Source organism: Notothenia rossii, assembly GCF_949606895.1.
Source record: "Notothenia rossii genome assembly, chromosome: 7".
In the NCBI taxonomy this organism is placed as follows: Eukaryota; Metazoa; Chordata; class Actinopteri; order Perciformes; family Nototheniidae; genus Notothenia; species Notothenia rossii.
Window position 1 is genome coordinate 71,605,045 of NC_136905.1, and position 25,641 is coordinate 71,630,685.

The window sequence follows — 25,641 nt, forward strand, 5'->3', positions numbered from 1 at the left end:
TGTGAGTTTACTCCAGGTGTAACTGAAGTCTTATTTAAGTGTTGAGTATATATTTGAAATCATTAATCCAAATCTGTAAAGTAACTAAAGCTATTAAATACATATATTGCAGTAAAAGTAAATAGCAAAACATGGAAATACTCAAGTAAAGTACAAGTGTATATATAGAAAAAGACACCAGGTATATGGACAAAATTATGTTAAAAATAGTCAACTGTCATATATTTATTGAACACAGTTATAAGACACAATTGCACAGAGAAATTGCACAATGAATGCTTCACAAAAATGTAGCTTCTCACTAAACGATTTCACTGTTTCATAAACACACGTGTTAAGCAACTAACATTCCCAAATCGCTACAGACTTAAGTTTTGATTTGATCAAAAACCTGTTTGTATTTCCAGGTATCACTCACCATTTTGCTTTGCAAAATATAAATACAAAAAATAAACAATAAATACATTAAAATAACATTCAAAAGCTAAATTTCACAATATCATGGTTTTACAGAATCATCAAAAGCTGATTTCAAATCACTAATGGGATGCTAATTCTATTTACAAGCAGTGTGCTCTCATTTAAAACGTTCATGTAGCATGAAGGTATACACAGTTTCACCTTGCATTACTGTCACAATATTGCTATGATGTAGTGTAAAAAAAGAAAGGACCAAAAGGAACAACATATTTGTCTACCTTTAAGTATAAATCTGTAACTTAATGCACAACCAAACCGCAGAAACAGAGCGGAGTGTTTAGCTTGTAACCGTTGTTGCAAAAAACATGTTTCTGGTAGATATAACTATAGGGTTTACTGAATATAATGAGATACAATTGGTATTGTCAATCAGAATAGTGCAACTTAACAAACAACTTCTCAATAACAGATCATCATCACACTCCAACATACAGTTGGATGAAATATTACAGATTTTTAGTGTCATCAGAAACTTGATCTTCAGTTCTGTATCTTAAGTCTTTTGTTGGCACATTTCACAGTAACAGAACAGTAGTAGTGTCAGGACTATATTACATTACATTACATGTCACTTACATGTATTTTATCCAAAGCGACTTACATACTCAATACTGTGGGCAATCCCCACTGGAGCAATTTGGGGTGAAGTTTCTTGCCCAGGAACACAACGACATACTGACTGCAGTGGGGTTTGAATCTGTGACCCCCTGATCCAAACACCAACGGACAACCCACTGCACCACACGCCTCCTATATTCTACAATAACTTCACAGTTGTACCAGAGTAATGCAGCTTGTCTTTTAGACCGGCTCTGCTGAAGAAGTCTCAGTCCCTCCAGAAACAGAAACCTGGGCTACTTTTTTTCGAGTTTTTCCACAGCGGGCTCCATCTTTCCCCGCCCCACCTGCTGCCGTGCTTCTCACACTCCTGCTGTTCCAGTCACTCTCAGCGCTGTTGTCCAGAGTCTGCGTCGCTCTCCGGCACATATGGCAGATGTTGACGAAGGCCCTGCGCAGGTCCTTGCTCCTCATGGCATAGATAACAGGGTTCACGGTGGAGTTGAGCAGGGTGAGCATGCTGCAAAAGGCAAACACAGTCTTGATGGAGTCGTTCACCTTCCCGCAGAGGTCGTACACCATGATGGCTAGAAGTGGGCCCCAGCAGATGATGAGGGCCACTAGGATTAGAACCAGGGTTTTAGCCAGGCGGAGGTCCATCCGGGCCTGCTCTGGCCTCACCGTCTGTACTTTAGTCCCTTCTGCAGTGTAGATAATCACACTCCTCTGGGAGCTGCGACTCAGCATCCGGACAGCATGGTTGTGGGACTTCCAGAGGATGTAAATGTAGGCGTAGATGATGAACAGGACCAAGATCATTGTCATCCCGATCCAGAACATCAGGTACTTCTGGTCGATTAGAGGGAAAATGTCTGAGCAGACAGAGTTGAGACGCTTGCAGTTCCACCCCAGCAGAGGCAGCAGTGAGAAGACGATGGAGATGGTCCACATCACACTGAAGGCAATGACTGCTTTATTCTTTGTGACGATGCGTTTGTAAGCCATGGGCCTGTGGATGGAGATGTAGCGGTCGATCGCAGTGAGAAACAGACTGCCCACAGAGGCGGTGAAGGAGGCGATGACCCCCGCCAGCTTAAAAAGGAACATATTGGGGCTGTCCTTCCTGTGGAGGACGTGGAAATCCAGGAAACTGTAGACAAATATGATACTGCCGATCAGATCAGCCACAGCAAGACTGCCTATGAAGTGGTAGGAAGGCCGAGACCGAAGTGTCTGGGAGTGTAGGATCACAACCAGCACCATGAGGTTCTCCAGCACTGTAAATGTACCCAGCGTGAGAGCCAGGATGGCGACTGCGAGCTGCTGTTCGGGAGTCAGAATCATAAAACACTCCATGTTGTCCACAAAGTCCTCCCCACACTGTGCCGCCCCTCCACTCTCCACAGACGTGCCATTACTCAGCAGAAAGTCTGATACATTTGTGGGGAAAATGGGAGCGAGGCCGCTGATAATTACTTCCTTATTTCCAGGGAAGGTGTTACTTATCGAGGCGGCGTGAGGCTTCTCAAAATGGAAACGGTTCTTGACTAAAGTCGAGTCAATGGAGGTGTCGTCGTAGCTGGCGTCGTTGGAGCCGAGATACTGGACACCTGTCGTTAGTGTACTCATTGTGCTGCCTGCAATCCTTTGCAAAGCCAACTTCATGGCTGCCTTGTGGCTGTAGAGATGCTCAGTGGAGAGGAGTGTGGCGTAACGGCTTTACATCCATGCAAAAGGACATCTATGAAGGAAATAAAAGGAGATTTTATCTCATGAATAATGCAATAATTTAATTGAAAAATACTAAATACATCACATTAAATTCAATTATTATATTAATTGAGTACATGAAAAATCATCAATGGTTAATATAGCGGAAAAATACATTTGATGCTGGGAGATATTGTGCATCAGCCAGCTGACTCCAGACCAGATGCATCCCAGACAATAGTGGGAAACTGAACAGTTGATGACAAACCTGTGCAGCCTCAGGGGAAATCACTGCATTAAGTATGTAGGACAGTCAAGCTTACTTATTCATCAAAGCAGGTCATTAGGCATTACGCTTTTGAATCTTCTCAATAATCATTGGATTAATTAGGTATCTAGGCAGAAACCAGATACAGACTGCACAAATCTGTCCAATGATCCGTCAACATTTTGATACCAGTAATTATGATATTAATAATTAACGGTGAAGTTTGCATTGAGGGTTTGGAATAACACATATTTAAAAAGCAGGAACAGATTTAGCTCACATTTAAACTTGAGATTCGAAAAAAATACGTTAAAAGAAAAATATATAGAGTCTTGATTTAAAGCTGTCCCTTCATTAATTGGGCGATTACACTCAAAAATAAATTTAAAAAAGATAATTAAAAACACGATTAAAACAGCAAATAAAAAGAAGCCTACCTTGATTTTTTCAGCACAAACATTTTGCCTCGGTTCATAACGCAAAAAAAGGAAACAAAACAAAAACAAAACTGTGAGTAAACCAGTCGCTTGTCTTCACTCTCTTCCCCAACAGTTGCAGCAACTCCACACAGGACTGGAAGCCAGTTGGAAATTACATTTGTTGTTGTTTTGAGGATATGCCGGGGGGAATATCGTAGGTTTACTCCCCGGATATACTGTCAGTCTGAACTACAGTGAGCTGCGGACAGACAACCGGTGCAGAGTGCTGTGGGAGCGCGCGGTGTTAAGGTTTTGTGCGCCTGCTGGTCACGTGGTCTGAGGTGTTCGAGCGCAGTAGGGAGCGCAGCCTTGAGCATCATCCACACCTATTTTTATATTAGAGCAAAACAGCTGCTGAAGGCAACACATGAAAAAACAGCAGTGTACTATTGTTCAGTGTCCCAGTAATAAAGAACATGTTGCATATCAGTGGATTTTGTCTCGTTTCTGACCTGATTAGATGTAGAAAAGTATTGAGATGGAGACTTGTAATTTGTTATTTCATAATCCAAGAACTGAACAGCATGTTATCCCACACAGAAACATGATTAATGTGTTGGGTCAATTAGACGTCAGTTTCATCTCATGTCTTTATTTATAAGGACATCACACATGAATCAACATTTCTGTAAATGTGCCAGTGTTAGCCAGCTGGTTCGTTCTGTCCTTTGGTGAGATGTTTTTTGAAACAGACCAAGAACTACAGTACATTTCTCTGTTAGATCCTGTGTTAGCAATGAACAGAATTACAAACAAACTTATTTTGGATTTAAGAGAGACAGAGCTGTGAAAAAATAAACCTTTTCATCATTCAAATATCTAGTAATATCAATTAAATTAGAATATGTAGGGTTCTGTTCAACACAAACAGATAAAAGGTATATTTTATTCTTATTAATTTAGAAAAGATAGACTTATATGATATAATTATTGTAAATCAAATAAAAAATAAATCTTTCAATACATTTGTATTATTGCTATTATAAAAAAAAAAATTAATAAAGTATTCAGAATCTGATGATTGATTCTGATATCAGCACATCCTATTTTGGACTGTGGTGGAAGGTTAGAAAGTAACTAAGTAATTACTTTTACTTTACTTGGGACTTTTACTAATAACACAGTGTTTTTAAACTGTAGTATAGCTATATCCATGTAAGTACTTCTTCAAATATTGCTTATGTAATGTGAAGTGTACAGCAATAGCATGCTGATAGTCACATAGTGCAATTCCTCTGAAATGTCCCAGCCACAGTGCTGGTAAAGTATTTATGTATTCATTACTGCAGTTGTGGGTCACGTGCACACGCTATTAACAGTCCTTTTCCTGTCCTGCGCAGCTGCACAATTATTTCCACTATGCACTCCCAGCAGAGCTATCTCCCAAATTACATGTATCTTGTTGTGGAAAATACATGACATTTGGCGTTGCAACATCATGGGAAAACAATGAAAGACTGTGCACATGATGCCAGTGCTTCCAGTTTTGGCAGAACATAAGAGGCTGAGGAGTCATCCAACTAATTACTGAACACTTGTTATGCGGCGTTTGAAGCAGATTCAGGCAGCAATTGATCACTTGTGGCAAAGCAGTATATCCGATATAAAGATATTACACAGACACACGCAGAGCAAGTGGAACATCTTGTTAATGACTGTTGATTGTGTATTTTATATTCAGATATATTTAAGGTGACTTGAGGACCGAAAGCTCATTTGATTGAGATACGATTTTATGTGGTTTTGGCTTCAAGCAGCATCCATTATCTTTCTGAGCAAGGGGGGGAGATATTGCAATCCATGTCCATCTTAATAATTATCATCAATATTTCAGTGTCATTCTCACCAAAGCCTCAGTGAGCGAGGGAGTGATTTCAAAGACAAAGCTGTCTGCGACGATGAAAGGCGTCAACGAGATTGTACTAGCGATTTATAGAAGTTCAATTTTCCTAAATGCTCTTCCAACATGTGGGCCGTGCAGTTATGGGAAGCTGCTGCCATTGTTTCACATCCATCTTAATATCGCAAGTGATTTACTGTGATGGATTTTTGGCAGGATTCCACTGAAAAAGCACCATAATGCATTTCATTTAATATTGATTTTTCTCCATTTACAGTCAGTTCATTTGAGTGGCTGTCTACATTATGAAGTCATTACTTTCAGCCACACAGGCTCAAAAATATATACAAAAACATTGAATTAAAGTCATTTTTAAAACATCTTTCCTTTGGCTACTCCACACAAACATCCTGAGGGACATGTTGTGATATCAGAGCAAAAAGCATTTTACACACCCAGCATGTTACCAGACCAGACTTTAGAGCAGGATGTCTCTGATGTGTTTTATGTCGAGGGCTTGGAACATGGGAGGGACGGAGGGAGGGTGAGGAGAAAAAGATGCATAAACAGTGAAGGGGAGGAGGTTGGTGATGAACACTGACAGCTCTCAACAGTTTTCTAATCTGCCACCTCTATATTCTGTTCCTCCCCAACTGGAAACACTATAGACAGCAGTATACAAGAGATCAAATCATTGTTTCATTTAGAAAATGACACTAAATGTTGTGCCCAGACAATTAATGCATCGTTACCTATCATCAGCTTTTCTTAATAAACATTTCATCCTGGCTTCATTAGGCAAATCAAAGGTGTTCGTGAATGCATTTTCAAAAGACTTTAAATTGAACAAAGACTTCGTCAGCAATGAAACAACATCAGAGGGATAAACAGTTAGTAGGCAGAGTGTAGAAGAGTACGGCATCATGTTTCTTTCTCATCATATTTTCAGGACATTACCCTCCTTTGCAGGGAATGGCAGCACAGCAGAGAGGATGGAGTGGTTGTGGCTTAATGTGTTAGAAACTTCCTCTATAAAAAACACAGACAAAATGATTACAAGTAGTAGTGCATTTAAATGCACTTGTTTAATATTTGATAAACAATCTAATCATGTTTATTATCTCCAATGCATTCATGTCTGTTGAAGTAGTGGGGAAATGTCTCTCTGCAATATAGACAGACTAACAGCCTTATGGTCAGTGGGTACAATCCCCTTCATGCACCATTAAGTCATGTAAAGACCTTTTGTTTTATCTCAGCAGAACACAGTGGTAATCACAAAGATTTAGCAGGTGGTTCAGTGAGTGCTCACTTGCGTAAACACTATGCAAATGAACGCTGCAGGCACAGATGAATTACTCAGGCAGCAGGGCTTGATATCACAGCTCAGAAGAACTGTTTTTCTCTGTGTTATTTGTTCCGTGATTTTCAGGAGGAACAGTGATTGGGTACCTAGTAGACCAGAGGAAACCGCGACGCAGAAAAGAGAGAGCATGATCTTGAATCGCCGCGCTGAGCCATTGGCTGATTCAGAGCCAGGGAATAATTAATTTGCTCTACACTCAGCTGCAGAGCTGCAGAGACAGACGAGGTTCCCGAGTTGACCTGACTGCCATGAGACCAACAGTCATCTGTAATCACATGGCCCTTATCTGTCAGGAGGACGACAAATAGAAATTATTTTTAGCTGCTCACCTACTTGTTTTTTTTACAAGATCCAGAGTTTGCAGTGCTATAACGTCAGTACTGAGATTTGGTCTTGGGCAGCTTTGTTAAAAAGCAGTGAAGAAAACACGGACATTTTATTACATTTTAAATACTTCGTCTTGCTTGACAAGCGTGTCTGACACCCAGTTGGTAGACAGAAACATAAGCTTTAATTTGAAGTCATTGGTTCAGTCTGTAGGGGATTGGACTTTGGACTTTGGACCGAAGGGTCGGTTCACGTCCCGATTGGACCAAAACAATACGGAGTGTGGACTGGTGGAGAGGAGCCAGTTCACCTCCTGGGCCACTGCCGAAGTGCCCTTGAGCAAGGCACCTAACCCCCAACTGCTGACTTGCGCATGTACTGTATGTATATGCATGTTGTAAAAAGTGTGTACTGTATTACCTGTATAAAAACGCATGTGTGTGTACGACAGAGTGGAAACTGAATTTCCCCCTCGGGGGATTAATAAAGGTCCATCTTCTTCTTCTTCTTCTTCTTCTTCTTCTTTATGGCCACTTTATTTTGATTTGGTCCCCACCACCTCCTAAGGGAAACGTGTGGGTCTTTACCTGCTAAATGTTGGACCATCTCTAACACTGTTGTTGCCGGGCAAGTATTAGAGTTTTGAGCCTGAAAATAGCTACTTGCTGTGTAAAAAAAGTACACTTCGAGAGTGAAATAAGTGTAAGAAAACAATAAGGTTTCTAAAACCAAAACTATGAGTTTAAATATGCTAAAACACGTAATCTAAAGTAAAATATTGATATAATTACTGCTTTAAATCCTTACTACACTAAATATTAAATGCAACTATACAGATAAATACAGAAATGGAAAGGAGATCATTGATGCAGTACCCAATATACTTGATGAGGAACTATTTATTACTAAACATTACACTATAGCATTAACAAAACAAACTACAGATAAATGTCAATGGGAAAGATATGCAATACAGACTTGCTTAAAGTGCAGTTCAGGCTTGCTACGCTCATATTTTGTATTATATTCATATTTCACAGTTTGAGCCTGATTCCCATATTGCACATCCATAAAACAACCATCACAGATACGTCTATCTATTCTCATTCTGCTCACTACATCACCTTTATTCACCCATTACTGGCAAATGCATGCAGAAAAACAATTTCAGACTGCTCTCACGTCCCAGGGGAAGTTCTTTCATCACGGACACTTTGTGTATCAGCTTTTAGCATTATCACGAGATGAAGAGGCTCCACCACAAACGAGCTGACATTATAGAACAAAGAGTTTGAAATTGCTTTTGAAATGTCCTCCCTTGTGTGTCATGGTCAATGCAGAGAGTTATAACATAAGTTCATACAGTATATTTTTAAAGTCTTGCTCTAGGCTTTCACTGTGGTGTGGTGCGAGCATTAGCTGGCGTATTGAAGAAGTCTAATAGTACCATAAAGTATATGAATGTCTTTCAGTCTATGTACTTGTGATGAGCAGCCAAGATGGTCTTTCTTGAAGTGTTTTGGCACCAATAGCACATGAAGCATAAAGGCCCAGATACACCGGCCAGTCACCTGAGAAGTCGCCGACGGCGACACCGACATTTGCGTCGCCGGACTCTCCTGCGTATTTGCCGACTTCGCGCACTGGAACACACCGCAAATCCGAGCCGAGCGCGTATGAACTGCGTATGCGTGAGTGGCAATAACTGTCCTTACCAGCAGGCGGCGGTAGTGTGTATTCATCATTCAAAAGAGGCAACAACCGGAACAACCAGAAGACAGAGAAGAAGAACAGACTCCGTGATATAAACAAACAACAAATAGCGTTTTTCTTTCCATTTTCACTCTCGTCCATTGAAAACATGAACGAACAGGAGCTCTATAAACCGATGAGGTGAAATAGCCGTCCGTGTGTGTTCCATCTTTCATTTAAAATAATTTGTTTACCTCCCTCACTTCCGTTAACGCTTCTCATGCACTGATTCGTTGGCTGAACAGCCAATCTGTGTTATCCCTTTGTCCGACTTCCGGTGGTGTTCCCGAAAACAAGAAAAGGCTTCAGGTCGGCAGAAAAGAGTCTTAAAGGCCCAGATACACCGGCCCAGATACACCGGCCCAGATACACCGGCCCAGATACACCGGCCCGAAATCGGTAGTAAATGGGAGTCGGGCCGAACATGAGTGTGGGCACGCCCTATTCGGAGTGGTGTGCGCCGCACCGTCGGGTCTTTTCTGCCGACCTGACGCCTTTCTTTCCGATTCAACATGTTGAATCGGCGTCGAGAACACCACCGGAAGTCGGACATAAGGATAACACTGATTGGCTGTTTAGCTAGCGAATCAGTGCATGAGAAGCGTTAACGTAAGTGAAGGAGGTAAACAAATGATTTAACACAAGCGTAAGTCCAAGGGCTGCTAGCTCCAGTACCTCCCGTTCGTCCTGCTCCTGTTCGTTCATGTTTTCAATGGACGAGAGTGAAAATGGAAAGAAAAACGCTATTTGTTGTTTGTTTATATCACGGAGTCTGTTCTTCTTCTCTGCCTTCCGGTTGTTCCGGTTGTTGACTCTTTTGAATGATGAGTACACATTACCGCCGCCTGCTGGTAAGGAGAGTTATTGCCACTCACGCATGCGCAGTTCATACGTGCTCGGCTCAGATTTGCGGTGTGTTCCAGTGCGCGAAGTCGGCAAATACGCAGGAGAGCCCGGCGACGCAACAGTCGGTGTCGGCGTCGGCGACTTCTCAGGTGACTGGCCGGTGTATCTGGGCCTTTAGCGTTGACTGTTGGGTTGCGTGTGAACTCATTATCGTTAACAGAACAAAACCAAAATTGACTCATGAAAGGCAGAAAGGCTCCATCTGATGCGGATAAAAATTTTCTTTTGGCCGTTTAATATTTGTCTTTCTCCTTTCAACTTTCTATTCATGTCTTCCCACTTTAAGGAACAAAAGAGTGTCAGGCAAACAGATATATTTAGATGAAACATGCACTCAATTACTGCTTTTATCAAATAGTATTATTTAAGCACAGTCTTCCTGGCAATACAGCAAAGCCACAGCAGGATATGCCAAGACCTTCTTAATAAAGGGCTGGGGTCGAAGATGAACACAAGTGACAGATGATATTTCAGCTCCCAATGACATTCAACTGCTGTGATACTGCATGCTGTGAAATATTGTGCAAGTCAAATACATTTAAACCAGCTCAGTAAAATATGTGGTACACCACGGCCACTGCTTGCAGGAAATCATACGTGTGTATTTTTATTCTTCAAATTTTGTGAGCAGTGTGTGAACATCATGCACGCTTTATAGTCACCATACCAGAATTAACTTCTCAAAATGCAAAATAAATGTGTCAGTTTAAATTTATAAAAACAATTGTCTGGTCACATATCTGTATATTATGTCCATTCACCGGATCATGGTTTATCTCATGTTATTTGTTATTTCAATAAATACTGTTAATACATGTTAGTTCTTATTTCATATTTTCTATTGGACTTTTATTATTTTAATTATTATTCTTCCTATTCTGTTGCTGCCTTAACACGTGAATTTCCCTATGGGGATTGCTAAAGGTCCATCTTATCTTATCTTAAATTATTACCCTAATCATTTCTTCAAATGAGTAAATATGGGAGTAAAGACAGAGAAAATATGGAGACACACTTGAAAGATCATTCTTGATTTCCAAAGGAAAGTGGTGCTATATTTAAACACAGCTGATCCTTTTCTTATAGTTAACTCATAATTAATCACAAGTTATATACAGTGTGAGGGAATATTTCTGTCTTTACTCCTAGACATTTAACCATATTTTGTGTGTTGACATTTACGACCATCCCTGCTTCTAATCTCCCGTAAGGAATGTGTTAATGCAGTCGTAGGTTGATACTAGGTTTTATGGCCTGACCTGGTGGGCACAGAGGGGTTTTTTACGACTGTGAGAATGCTGGCTTTCTAAGCAGCAGACCCCCTCCCCCACGACTACGCTTCGAAATCCGATCAATGTATATTACAAACAGGATTGGTGACAAAGCGCAGCCCTGGCGGAGGCCAACCCTCACCTGAAATGGGTCCGACTTACTGCCCAGGACCCGGACACAGCTCTCGCTTTGGGAGTACAGAGATTGGATGGCCCTGAGTAGAGACCCCCTCACCCCATACTCCCGCAGCACCTCCCACAGTGACTCTCTGGGAACCCGGTCATACGCCTTCTCCAAGTCTACAAAACACATGTAGACTGGATAAGCGTACTCCCAGGCCCCCTCCAGGATCCTTGCGAGAGTAAAAAGCTGATCCGTCGTTCCACGACCAGGACGGAATCCGCACTGTTCCTCCTCAATCTGAGGTTCGACAATCGGCCTGACCCTCCTTTCGAGTACCTTAGAGTAAACTTTCCCGGGGAGGCTGAGTAGTGTGATGCCTCTGTAATTGGCACACACCCTCTGATCCCCCTTTTTAAAAAGGGGAACCACCACCCCGGTCTGCCACTCCTTCGGTACTGTTTCCGACTTCCACGCAACGTTGATGAGACGTGTCAACCATGACAGTCCCTCAACACCCAGAGCCTTCAGCATTTATGGGCGGATCTCATCCACCCCCGGGGCTTTGCCACTTTGAAGTTGTTTGACGACCTCAGTGACCTCCCCCCGGGAGATTGGTGTCGATCCCCCGTCAGACTCCAGCTCTGCCTCTAACATAGAGGGCGGAGTTGTCGGGTTCAGGAGTTCCTCAAAGTGCTCCTTCCAACGCCATAACACTCAATCAGTTGAGGTCAACAACGTCCCATCCTTACTGTACACAGCTTGGATGGTTCCCTGCTTCCCCCTCCTGAGGTGTCGGACAGTTTTCCAGAACAACTTTGGTGCCGCCCGAAAGTCTTTTTCCATGTCTTCTCCGAACTTCTTCCACACCCGCTGCTTTGCCTCAGCCACGGCTGAGGCTGCTGCCCTTCGGGCCTGTCGGTACCTTGCAACTGCCTCGGGAGTCCCCCGGGATAACAAATCCCTGAAGGCCTCCTTCTTCAGTCAGACGGCTTCCCTGACCACCGGTGTCCACCAGGAGGTTCGAGGGTTACCGCCCCTTGAGGCACCTAGGACCTTGAGACCACAGCTCCCCGCCGCGGCTTCGGCAATAGAGGCTTTGAACACCGACCACTCTGGTTCAATGTCCCCAACCTCCACAGGAATGCCCGAAAAGCTCCGCCGGAGGTGTGAGTTGAAGGCCTCCTGAACTTGGTCCTCCTCCAGACGTTCCCAGTTCACCCGAACTACACGTTCGGGCTTACCAGGTCTATCCAGAGGCTTCCCCCGCCACTCGACCCAACTCACCACCAGATGGTGATAAGTTGACAACTCCGCCCCTCTCTTTACCCAAGTGTCCAAAACATACGGCCTCAGGTCCGATGATACGATAAAAATTTATCATGGACCTTCTGCCTAGGGTGCTCTGGTACCACGTACACTTATGAGCATCCTTATGTTCGAACATGGTGTTTGTTATGGCCAATCCATGACTAGCACAGAAGTCCAGTAACAAACCACCACTCCGGTTCAGATCAGGGGGGCCGTTCCTCCCAATCACTCCCCTCCAAGTGTCTCCATCATTGCCCACATGTGCGTTGAAGTCTCCCAGCAAGATTAAAGAGTCCCCTTCAGGAGCCCCATACAGGACTCTTTCCAGGGTCTCCAAGAAGGCCGTATACTCTGAACTGCTGTTGGGTGCATAAGCACAGACAACAGTCAGAGTTTTCCCCCCCATAACCCGCAGGCGTAGGGAGGCAACCCTCTCGTCCACTGGGGTAGACTCCAACAACGAAGCACCCAACCGGGGACTTGTGAGTATCCCCACACCCGCCCGGCGCCTCACACCTTGAGCAACTCCGGAGAAGAATAGAGTCCAACCCCTATCCAGAAGTAAGGTTCCAGAGCCGACGCTGTGCGTAGAGGTGAGCCCAACCAGATCCAACTGGTAATGGTCCACCTCCCGCACAAGCTCCGACTCCTTCCCCCCCAGAGAGGTGACGTTCCACGTCCCCAAAGCCAGCTTCTGTCGCCCGGGTCTTGTCCGTCGAGACCCTCTGCCTTCACTGCCACCCTTCTGGCAGCGCACCCGACCCCATCGCTGTTTCCCGTAGGTGGTGGGCCCGCGGGACGGAGAAGCGGAGGTGTTGCCCACGTCGCCTTTTCGGGCTGTGCCCGGCCGGGCTCCATGGCAAGCCCGGCCACCAGACGCTCGCCGACGAGTCCTCCTTCTGGGCCTGGCTCCAGAAGGGGACCCCGGGCTTCCTCCGGGCCGGGTATCCTCACTTCGTGTGTCGTCTTTCATGAGGTCTTGTGAACCAATCTTAGTCTGGCCCCTTGCCTGAGACCAATTTGCCATGGGAGACCCTACCAGGAACACAAGGTTGATTTGTTGTGCAGTAGTTTATTTTACAGGTGCAGCTGTCACATGCAGACTGTGAGATTGTGTATTATTGTCATCATCAGGTTGTACTGTAGAGTCACCAGTTGAACATGAGCTGATGAGGATAAATGTGTTCTTCAGTAAAGTGTCCTGTAAAGGAAGCGATCTTGAAAAGAAATAGCACATGAGGACAGATTTGATTATAATTCTTGTCAGGTGGAACTCATATCTCCCCTTCTGACGGGCGATCACAGCCATCTGGGCTGGAAAATAGATTGATGTCTACAGAGCATAAACAACCCTGCTGGCAGCCAGCCACCAGCCAGCATGCTGAACTTGGCGATCAGAGACGATTCCTTCACTTTATACCTAAGCCCCCCCCCCCCCCCACACACACATACACTTACACACATACATTGATAGGCACACACACTTCACTTATCACTTCACAGCTTGTGGCCTAATTGACTTCAGGCTTACACGTATGTGGGCTGAACTTCGAATCATCTGCGGATATTACTCAGCCAGGCGGCACAGTGTTGCAGAAGAAGTTTCAGCATTGAATATAAAGTAAAGTTTTACATGTTTTAGAAGTCTCTATACGTATTCACTTTTCTCCTGTAGTTCTAAGGAATAATCTGTTTGTGGTGTGTTTTCCCAAATGTTTTCAGGCTGCTTCATAATCTGAATTTTTCTTGCCTCCACTGATTTGTTTGTGGCTTTTCATCAAATGTATTTCTCATCCAACCTTCAAGTAATACCAGTGTAGCTCTGCAGAACATTAATCCTCTGTTTGCAGACAAAAACAATTATCAATCTTATTTCTGATGTAGAAGCTGAGATGATTATAAAAGCTGCTGCGTGTCTTTGTGAGCATTCCAGGTGCATCACCATGGAGACACTGCTGCGCCAGTACCGCACAAGGTCACCTGGCTTATACCATTGTGTGTGTGTGTGTGTGTGTGTGTGTGTGTGTGTGTGTGTGTGTGTGTGTGTGTGTGTGTGTGTGTGTGTGTGTGTGTGTGTGTGTGTGTGTGTGTGTGTGTGTGTGTGTGTGTGTGTGTGTGTGTGTGTGTGTGTGTGTGTGTGTGTGTGTGTGTGTGTGTGTGTGTGTGTGTGTGTGTGTGTGTACGCAGAGACTTTGAGATGACACAAAATAAGTAAACCACAGTTGGTTTAATGATAGTGTGTTTGAAAAGCAGTGGATGGATGTATTGTTATTATTTGGGTCTATAATCACGATAGGATTTTGGCGATCCTTCAGGCTAGATTGCTTTTTTTGCTTCTTGCCAGTTTTTTTTTTAGGGATACATGAGATTGACGGATACAAATATTATACTTGCCATTGTATTAGTTTGTGGGGCTTCATCAAAATGGGTTGAAATCCAAGGTCATGGTGACTCACTGCTTTAAAAACGTTATCGTCTGCAAAATATTCCAATATGGCCGAGTGAAAGCGGTTTGAGTCTTCAGCCGTGGATAGTAATATCATTGTTCTCAGATTATATTGACACTTGAATAATAATGCAGGTCATATTCTAAATGTGTTATTGTCAACTAATCCCACCAACAATGCACTCTGTAGGTCACTTGTTAGTGTCTTTCCGCTTATTGTTTTGATTTTGTGCCCATGGCTCTACTGTTTTTGTTCACTGTCACTGATAGTTGTGCACTTTTAAAGTGAAAAAGCTCTGAAAAAACTGCTCAGACAAACTTCAGACATAAAACAGTGAGTAACTAGTGAACATTGGAGCAAAACGCAGCTAAAGAGGGAGCTATTTTTCTCATGAAGGCCAAAGCACAGCAACATTATGGGTTAATATTGGACATACATTCACCAGATGTTCAAAAAAACACAATTGGTTTAAAGACAGGTTGAACTTAACCTTAACATAATGGGAATACAACACTTCAGCAAATTCAGCTACAGATTCCCTCTCAGTATTGTTAGCAACAGTATGGTGCATGTTGAGGGACAGTGTGTTTTTTGTTGTGATTCTTTTTCTTTTGGCCAGCAAAAGAGCTCTGTTGCACTGAGGAATAAACCAAATTAGGTTTTGGGTACATGTCAATATTTGTTAGATGGTCTTTATTTGTTGACCATAAGAACAATGTAGAAATATTGCCAGACGTAACCTCTCATTTTTGGTATAATTCATAACACAAGAAAAGTTTTCAAGATATAAATACGCTGAAGCCCTGTTGTTATTGCAGGTTGGTTTGAGTAATGTGTTGTATCAGTTTTGGTCTAACACAGTTTGGGTTCATGCAAGTTCAACCCTCATCAATCTCTCTCAAATGCATGTTTGTGGATGAGGTCAAAGGTCATGACCACCAGAGTCCGGAGATAATTGTTAAGATTTGATTGATTAATGACATGTCAAACAACAACACCTGTTCCTACAATTCATCTATTTCATTTTCTAATAATTCCCAAATTCAAACTCACTGAGTCAGGCTTTCTTTGCATTAACCAGCCTGCTTTGCTGTGTGTGTGTGTGTGTGTGTGTGTGTGTGTGTGTGTGTGTGTGTGTGTGTGTGTGTGTGTGTGTGTGTGTGTGTGTGTGTGTGTGTGTGTGTGTGTGTGTGTGTGTGTGTGTGTGTGTGTGTGTGTGTGTGTGTGTGTGTGTGTGTGTGTGTTTGTGTGAGAGTGTGTTAGGAGTTCTGTGGCATCAGAGAAGATGTCGAAATTATTTCTTTGATGTATGAGCGCTGGGACCTCGGGACAGAGCCTAACATTACATCATTAAAGCTGACAGGTTTTTGCCATAATCATAGAAGAAGTAAATGTATTAGCAGCAATTTGTTTGTCATCTTGACTTTGAGGTGTCATTAGTGTCCCTATAGCCATCTGGTTCTCTTCTAAATAACTAACATTAACAATGTTTATAAAAATAAAGGTTAAAGTATATCGGTCATTTGTATAAGATATCAGAGGCATATTAATGTTAGCTTCAAAAGCTTTCAGTTATTTTATCCGTGTTTTTGTGATTTACACTTTCGCTAACATCAACAAGCTTCTATCTTTATCAAAATGACTTTTTATTCATTCGCAACAGAGATTTGGGTTGGCAAAAATACAAACCGACAGAGATGCCGACAACATGACCTCCAAAAAGTGGAAATTTCAATCCTGAAAAATAGCCTCAGTGGTGTTGAAAAGAGATAAATAAGGGGAGATGGAAGCAGGGGCAGGAGGTCGGATGTAGTGGTTGAATGAAAGCATTAGTGTTTTGTTCTGTTCCTTTCTCGTTTGTATTGTAAATTGTTTTACCTTGAAGCCTGAAAGCAAACAAGAAATGCGAGACAGCCTCTAAAAAAGGAGAAAATGTGAAAAAAACAAGCCACACATGCTATTCATTCCACACCAGAATACAAAGACCATGATTTGGGCGGTGCTCGACTGAAGGATCATTGAAATATAAAAACGTAATCTTCCATAAATGAGATGCAAGTTGGAGTTGTACTAAGGATAGCAATATACCTATATCATTTTTATTTTATATTAAAAAAAAATAATCTTTACCCTGTTGCTGTTTAACTACTACTACTGAATTGTATGTATTAATAAAGATCTTATCTTAATAAGGTAAAGGTAATGTAGTGTCAGAAATGTAAAACGTTTATATCCTCGGAACGTGATTCTGTACATTTTATGTCCACATGTTGACATTTGTCACAAGTTTAAACTTTGGCCTTTTGGTTGTGCACCAAAAAACACAAATAACAAGAATAAAAATCAAGTTACAAAACACTACGCAGACAGCGGTAGCTGGGAAATCGACCACTTTATTTGCTAAACTATGCGGTACTATTACATCCACGTAAATTACACATCACAGCAATGAGGACAGATACATTCAAACAGGATACATCCTTTACCGTCAAACTGGGAACAAAAGAGCTGCCTGTGTGTGTTTGATAAATACTTTCTGATTGTATATGTATTATATGCTACTTATTAGCTACATGGCCCTAACGTGTAAAGTTATACTCGCATTTGTACCAGTGCTTTTCACAAGTAGACTCTTGCACGCCAGAGTAGCTGGAGTGATTCAACAACAACAAAAAAGCCATATCAGAAGTGATCAGGATGAACAGAAAGAGGAAAAGGAAAAGAGAGTATACTGAAGAGACCAGGAGGGTCAGAGCAGGAGGAAGCCAGGAGGAGATGAAGAGACCAGGAGGGTCAGAGCAGGAGGAAGAGGCGGAGATGAAGAGACCAGGAGGGTCAGAGCAGGAGGAAGAAGCGGAGATGAAGACATTAGTGAAGAAGAAGAAATGTATGTGAGGAATAAAGATGAAGTGTCAGAAAGAGGGACAGAGGCAGGGATCAGGAGGCAGATGAGACGCTGGACCACATGGTATATCTTTATTCTCCTTACATACAGATTCCACTACAGCAGCACAATCTAGCGGCTCTTAGTATTGACAAATATTTATTGAAATGTGTTGCTGCACAGGTCACCTTTAGCTCTCTTAAGAGATGGGTAATTTTGTGTACCTAATTATAACTAAGATATAACTAACTTTTACTGTACTTAGTTCAACATTTATGCATTTATGTACTTACGGTAAACAGAATTCTAGAGTATCATGAGTATTTTCTGCTGTTTTATACTATATTTGAGTTTGTTTGTCTGAACGCCTTGTTTCTCGTGCATGAAGAACACTTGTGTTGGTGCATGATTTAACAATAAATAGGTTATATATACAGTATAAAATACCACGTACTGTCCGCCCTCCCATGCACCCCGGGCATGACCTCTTGCCCCCCCTTTGCCACCCCATGTAAAATGTTCTAGAACCACCGCTGTTGAAAACAATAACATGGCCACAGTTATAATGAATGTGCTTTTAAGACAATTACTTTTAATAAAAAATGTAATGGTTAATGGAAAAATCGATATACCAACAAACATCACAGCACGGTCTTGCATAAAATGTCCTGGCGTTGCATCCTTTCATGTTTTATAAAAGAAAACTGCTATAAAAAAGTACAAAACAGACACACTAAATAAATAAAATGAAACTGTATGAAAAACTACCCACGAAATAGAAAATAGATGCAAAGCCGAGGGATTTCTCTGGACACATTTTGTGTGCGTGCTAATTTATTTAATTTTAAATCAAGCTGTCATTACTCTTTTTTTTGGAGGGATTATCAGTGATTAACCACAAGCGGGAACCATTTTTCACAATATCCGACACTGCTACTTCCCTTTTTAATCAGGCTGTGAACGGCGTCCTGTGGAGAGTGCCGCTGTCCTCACATCCTGTTTGATGATCGTCTGATAGTTAAGTACTGAGTCCATGACTGTAATGAAGAGGCTGCTGAGTGAGTCTTTGTGTAAATCACTACTGCAGTGATTTATATTTAAAACTGTATTTATCTTCATCACACTGTCACATATTGAAACAGCATTATGAACCATGTAAAACATCGTAATACCCTCCTGACAACCTATAATCACAGCTGTGATTATAACAGTCACAATATACTGGATATATTCAGTTGAGTAATTATATCAAGTGAAAACTGAATACCAGTGGTGTAGAGAGTATATTAAAAATGCTCTGATGATTCACATTGTTTGAATAAACAACAGGCTGAGGAATAATAGTAAGATTAGTTTTTAAGCTGCGACACAATATCACACACACATTAGGGTGCGTTTAATCTCCATCAAACATGATATCAGAACAAATGGAAATCTTGTGAGGAGGATTTGCGTCTTGTGAGACTATCTTCTAGAAAATCAAATTAGACAAAAGCAATTTCATGAGCGAATACTATCTCACTTTATCTACTTGCTGAAACTCATAATTGCAAATATTTGACTATTTCCAAAAATATGGCCTCTGGGCAGCATTGTAGAAACAGGATGTATTATAAATTAAGTTAAACTAAATCTTTGTAGAGTGAAATTAATACAATCTCCAGCTGTTATACTCGGACAAATTCAAATTAAACCACTGAGCCGGAGGACCTTGATTGATGAGATTCAGGTCAAATAACCAACAACTGTCGAAGTGAGATCAGTATCATATCCTAATCTTGTGCTTTCCACTATGATAATATTATAAGGATCAGCCATTTCACATTTGAAGGAATCGCAAAACATTTGGGGAAATACGCTTGGATATAATTGTGTAGGAATAGATCTTTACTCAAGAGAGAAAGTAAATGTGTGACCAAAATGTGAAATTATTCCTTTAACCCACTATTTAATGTGTGAGATTATCCCCAAGGATTTTTGGAAACACTCATACACTGCTAGTGTCAGAAGAGGACATGCATTAAAGCTGGTTTTCTTGTATCCCTGCAACAGAGCAACCATCAGAAAGACAACATGCCACTGTGTCTTTTGTATTACATTAAATCCAGTTGTGTCAGCTGGGGTTTAATTTTTTTAAGCTCAAGTATCATTCACTCACAACAGGTCACAAGAGTCTGAAAGGAATACTAAGCATGTTCATCATTCAGGAGTCGCTATGAATTTGAGAAAGCCGTACCAATCACATTAGCCGATAAACAGAAAGGACAAGGAAGACGCCTACGAGTTCCCGTGGGAGAGCGTCCAATTAACACTCAAGCTTTCTCTCTGATGTGACGGCTGGATGGAGAATGTGCAGAGAGCAAGGACAGGCAGGGAGAGAGAGAGAGAGAGAGAGAGAGAGTGCTCAGGCAGAGAGAAAGCATTCACTTCTGATAAATATGTACCCAGTGACAGTTATGGTATTTAGGTACAACATGAATGCAGAAGAAGACACTCTGAATCTTTTCCTTGAACTAACAAAGAATTCTATAGAAATGGACATTTGAAAAAAACAACCTAAATATAAACAACCTATTAAATGAATGAAATGTTATTGAATATAAATATGTTTATTTTGGTGAGACCTCAACTTTTAGTCTAGTGCCCTCATTAGGTGAAAATCTAAATTGTCTAACACTTTGGTTTATAAAAAATATGTGATAAGCACTGATTAGCAGATGTTAGCATGTTCACCCTCTTAAATAAAAAGGTGCAAATTGCCTACATTACATCTCTACTGTGTTACACTCTTTTTTACTTACAAGATAAAAACACAGACAATTGATGTAACGTTATATTTGTGAACAATATTAGAAATTAGACCTAATCAAACCTTGTTTCGTTATTTTGATCATGGTATGTGCAGTGAAATTTGACTTTAAGTACACTCTTGTTTCATTCCCGTAAACAAACTGCCTCTAGTGAAAGCTCCCTAGCAGCTTGTGTATTGCCCCTCTAAAAGGGTTTAAATAACAATTTTCTTATATTTCTCTTGTGTTTTTCACAGACCTTTTAATAATTAGAGACAAACACTGATGCCTAATTGATCCCTGGGTCTTCTCTGCAGACATTCTGTCCCCCAGCTGTCTGGTATCCAACCAGTTTATGTTTTATTTAAACAGTTTCTGCTCTTGGCAATGATCAGATGTGGTGATCCTCCAAAGAGAAGGAGGTGTTTCTCCCCTCCTCTGGAGCAGAAAACTGAAATGAATCCTGCGCCCTCAGGAACACTGAGTGAATTTTGAAGACAGCAAATTAAGCTTCCAATGCACCAAGGAGAGTATACCAACCTTTGAGTGCAATACATGTGGGTCATATGAAAATGAGGCTAAGCTGTGGTCTGCTTTGCACTTTCAATGTGGCGACTGTCTATGGGCTTAGCTTTTGTTTTCAACAAGTCTACTCCTTTTCAACTAATGCTTCCTATGAGATTCTGGTAACAATAGATGCAAGCCACAAGAAAACTTTGTATAGTTTTATCAGCTTTATTATTGTTCCAAACATTGCGTGTAATATATGAGGATTTAAGCCTTTCATCTTTCTCACCAAAGCTACCTTTTGTTAGCATACACTGATGTATGCTGTATGTCATCAAAAGACCAGCCAGCACAACAACTCAGTGAGAGTTCAAATCAGCACTTCAGCTCCGCTTTGCACATGCCCTGCTGAGTACTCGTACTCCCACTGTTCAACACACTGCCCACAAAGGGTGATGTTAGGGGGGCAGACAGCAGCCTTTTCAGCGCTGTCAAACAAAGAAAAGGCCAGTGCTACGGCAGGGCCGCCTCTGAAGCAACCAGGGCAGCAAAGGCAGACAGACGAGAACATATTTGATTGACAGTACCAGGTTTTTTTTGTTCAAACAGCAATCTAAGTTTTTAGGTACTTTGGTAAGACAATTTCCCAGGGACGTTTTTGCAATGTGTGGATACGACATCCATTTTGCCAAATCATTTGTTGTGTATTCTGCTCCCTACTTATTTTGCATAGCAGTAATGGGTTTCCCTGCCTGTGCAAACTATCAAGTTTTTTTTTAATCCATTACAAACAAATCACGTCCTGTCTGTAGCAACCACAACCAAGATGATCAAATGTCTCACTATCTGTGTGCCAGGGGAATTTTTACGAGATGTGTTAGGAACAGCAAATGTGAACGCTTCTATTAGCTGGTAATTACTGGAAGAAGTGAAAAAGTGTATAATTTTAATCAGTGATTCAAAGAACATTTAGATTATGGCTCTATGGGAGCTGTTTAATCAAAAATAGTATTCATAAGCCATGACAGTTTAACAAATAGTTGTTTTTTGGTGGGTTTACCTTGTTTAGAGACTAGGCTGAAGCCTTCTCAAAGCCTCACAAAAACAAGAACAAATGCTGTACAGTGCCACCCCCACTCCACTGCCTGAGGATGCAGAAAGACTTGGTAAACCGAGGTGTTAATGTATTCCAGCTCAGAGACTGCAGAGGCACACTGTGTGCACTGATGTGACATTAATGACAGAAACAGGAATGTCATGTCGCACATGAAACCACACACACATGAACACTCGTATTCTTGATGCCCTGGGGTGATGTTTTCCAACTACCAAGCAGCTTGCTGGGCGAGATCGAACATTGCAGGCTGGATTTCCGGGGGACTTCTCTTAGGGTGCATTTTGTTTGATAGTGATGCTGAGAGGATACAGCAAGCACGACTGACACGCTGTCGGTTCCCTTCAGTCAGCTGGAACCTCATGTTTAAATCAAGCTCATCAATGACCTGTCAGGGTGAATATTTGTCTGTTGGCTAGAAAATGAATCGATATAGTTGAGGCTAATATGGAAGATGATTTCTGCCAGGAAACTGACAAGAGAAAAAGGAGGACACTGTCAATTTAAAACACTCGTGTTGTGTCAATATTTTTAAATTACTAAGTGAGATGTCATCTATTATAATACATTTCGAATCTGTCAATCATATGCAACACAAAATATCAACTAACAAAAACACAGCAACATGGTTTGCAAACCTGTTATCTGTTATCTAAACTTAAGTATACAGGATGTATGGTCAATTATATACAAAGGTTGCTTCCACTCTGGGTCTTATGAGCCCTATAGGGGCCTGAGATGAGTCAGAGGGGCGCTTTATGATATATAATATGAATAGAAAGACATTCAAAAAATAAGTATAACACACAAAGTTAAGCTTACTTTTTTAAGACACTTTTGGTGTTACCTTTGTTTTGTCTTTTCATGGCCAACGGCAACAAAAAATTACTGTGTTGTCACAATTTTAATTGAGGTTTGTTATGCCATTCTACCAATCTGAAGTTGAAACTGCTCAACAAATAGATCATGTGCTTGTCAGCCTCACTCTCTTCACAAAAAATACGATTTTGTACTAGTTACATTTTTTCTTTTATCATAAAAAACTGTTTTGCTGGTTGAGTCTAGAGGCAAAAACACATTAGTATGTGGATCACATTTTGTACTGTGTCCACAGATGCACAAACACACACCCAAACAAAGTCGGTTGTTGGTTTCATCTCCCATTTCAGTGACATGCTGTCATCAGGAGCACATTCATTCATTGCGTCTGTCAAAACAGCCTTCCTTTGGGGCGTCCTGCTGTTGTGACGCATATATCACAACTCATGCATAATTCCGGCTTGGTGTGATAACTAGTGGCTCATCCTAAAATATCTATGTTGCTTGAAATATTGAACGCTTGTTAACGCATGTATGATGACATGAGTGAGTGACATGAGAACTGCATCATTCAGTGGTTGCATTAGCTTTTACTCTTTGGTGAAGTAGAATTTCTTCCTCCTCTGAGCTGATGTGGGTTCATCTGTGTAATATTTCCTTTTTGAAACAATTATCTTCTACAAAAATAAAAAAACTCAAAATTCAACATTCAAAAGCTTCAATGATTTGAGAAAAAACGATCCAATACGTTATGGCAAAAACACGTATAATCATGTGAGTCTTAACACATGCTTTTGGGGGCAATCCCTGAATAACACAATGGAGTGACACATGGATGCCTCTCTTCGATGTCCCTTAATTGATACACAATGGAGAGTGCGGGCGTCACCGGTGGGGCGTAGAGTAAGCTGACAGACAGGCCATGTCACATGTCAGCTTTCAGAGCGCTGTTCAACACGTCTCCTCCTGACTGACAACCCACCCCAATTAACCTCAAACTCCAAAACAGACAGGAAACACATACAAGTACACCTGCTCTCTCCCTCTCCCAAACTCATCACACTCACCCTCGCCGGGTGTGTGACAGCTGTGGAGCTTTGTCTTTATTCATTCAGCGCTAATTGACCTTGTTCTACAGGGCCCATCTTGAGCAAGAGAAGGCATTGTTTGCCTGCTGCATGTGTACGGTTATATGAGTAGCTACAGGCAATCAGTTAATAAATAAATAAATAAAATACCTATAGAATATAAATAGAACATGTGAAGGTTTTTCTATCAATTACCAATCTATGCCGTTGTTCAAGGTAAAACCTGAATTGAGCAGAATACTGATGGTTTTCTCAGCTTATTAAATGCAGGACCATGTGCGGATGGAGCTTTTTAGTTCTAAGTATGTCACTCTGGGTCCCTCTAGTGTGGTAACAGACAGATGGGAGGAGGATTTTAAGCCTCCAATGCATTCAGTACAACAAGGAACATAGGCCTGATAGAGGGTTTGTGTTAAATCTTGAATAAATAACATATGATTGGCGTGCAAAATTATGTATTAGTGTGTTTAAGGTTATGTTTTTGGAGCTGGCAATACATTTTTTTGAATATGATTTGATTGTCTCCCCAATTCCCTACCCAAGATTACTGTTTTAAATTAAACAGCATTTCATATTTAGAGACCGTTTTATGGAAGCGATAATAAGCCACACTTTCAAACAGTGAAATAGAAAAAATAATGGACTTAGTGAAATGTTGGCCAGCAGATAGCCAGCAAGATTCAAAGAGACTCATTTAGATGCTAATAAAAGAGAAGGCAACATACTCCGTATTTCTGGTTACGTTATGTCCACATAACTGCATTAAAGAGGTAGAATGTGGTGTTGCATGAGATGAAAATTAAAGAAAGCACAGGCCAAGTTTTTATTTCTATTTATAAAATCTACAGAACCAATCTCATATACTGTACCTGAACATACAGTATATTACCTGGGATCACTATCAGTAGGTTGGAAGCGCTTTGTGTAAGGTGAGCCCAGCTATAAGAATTTTCTTAATCTGGGAAAGGAGAAAAATACGATTTTGTTAAATGTATTCTACTCATTACTCCAGGACGACGGATGAGAAAGTTGTCTCCTCAAAAACAAACCTCCCTTGCATAATCATATAATTTATTTAGAGAATTGATAGCCTTACATTTCCTTTAAAAAGATAAGATACAAAACCACATATCAAGTGTTTTTATAACATTTCACAAGATTAAAAAATAATGAAAATAGCTATAGCCGAACTCAACAAAGAGTAATGTTACACACAAAAAAGTATTAATAATGTGGGTTAATCGTGGGACCCAGTAGGCTACTGGGTCAATCCAGCACCGACCCAATAATAGTTCAAATTCACCATTAGCATAACAACCAACCTTAACAGATGGGTAATTTTGAACCATTTCTAAAATATGATTTCCATTGTTGGTACCATCTGTAGTGTTACTTTAATTCGTTATATTAGATTATCAATTAAACCTATATTTGCTCAAGATTAACCAGCTGCAACATAGTGACACTTAGGTTATGATGCAATAATTAATGTTAAGAAGCAATGCCATTTAAAATGTTTATTGCTCCATATTAAACTGGAATTAAACTATAAAACTGAATTTCCCCCTCGGGGGATTAATAAAGGTCCGTCTTCTCTTCTTCTA

At 41.2% G+C, this 25,641-nt stretch overlaps 1 protein-coding gene across 1 annotated transcript; it reads right to left on the minus strand.

Annotated features, from left to right (window-relative positions):
• Window positions 1-284: 284 nt before the first annotated feature.
• Window positions 285-3,928, minus strand: LOC307013797 (cannabinoid receptor type 1B-like). Its single transcript, XM_079641342.1, has 2 exons — window positions 3,454-3,928; window positions 285-2,779 (listed from the first exon to the last, which is right to left on the minus strand). Exon 2 carries the CDS (start codon window positions 2,701-2,703, stop codon window positions 1,282-1,284), a length of 1,422 nt encoding a protein of 473 aa, XP_079497468.1. The 5' UTR covers window positions 2,704-2,779; window positions 3,454-3,928; the 3' UTR covers window positions 285-1,281.
• Between the last annotated feature and the right edge of the window lie 21,713 nt (window positions 3,929-25,641).

Excerpts from the sequence above, each read along its gene's own strand:
- LOC307013797 (XM_079641342.1), bottom strand. The coding sequence starts at position 2,703 with ATGAAGTTGGCTTTGCAAAGGATTGCAGGCAGCACAATGAGTACACTA.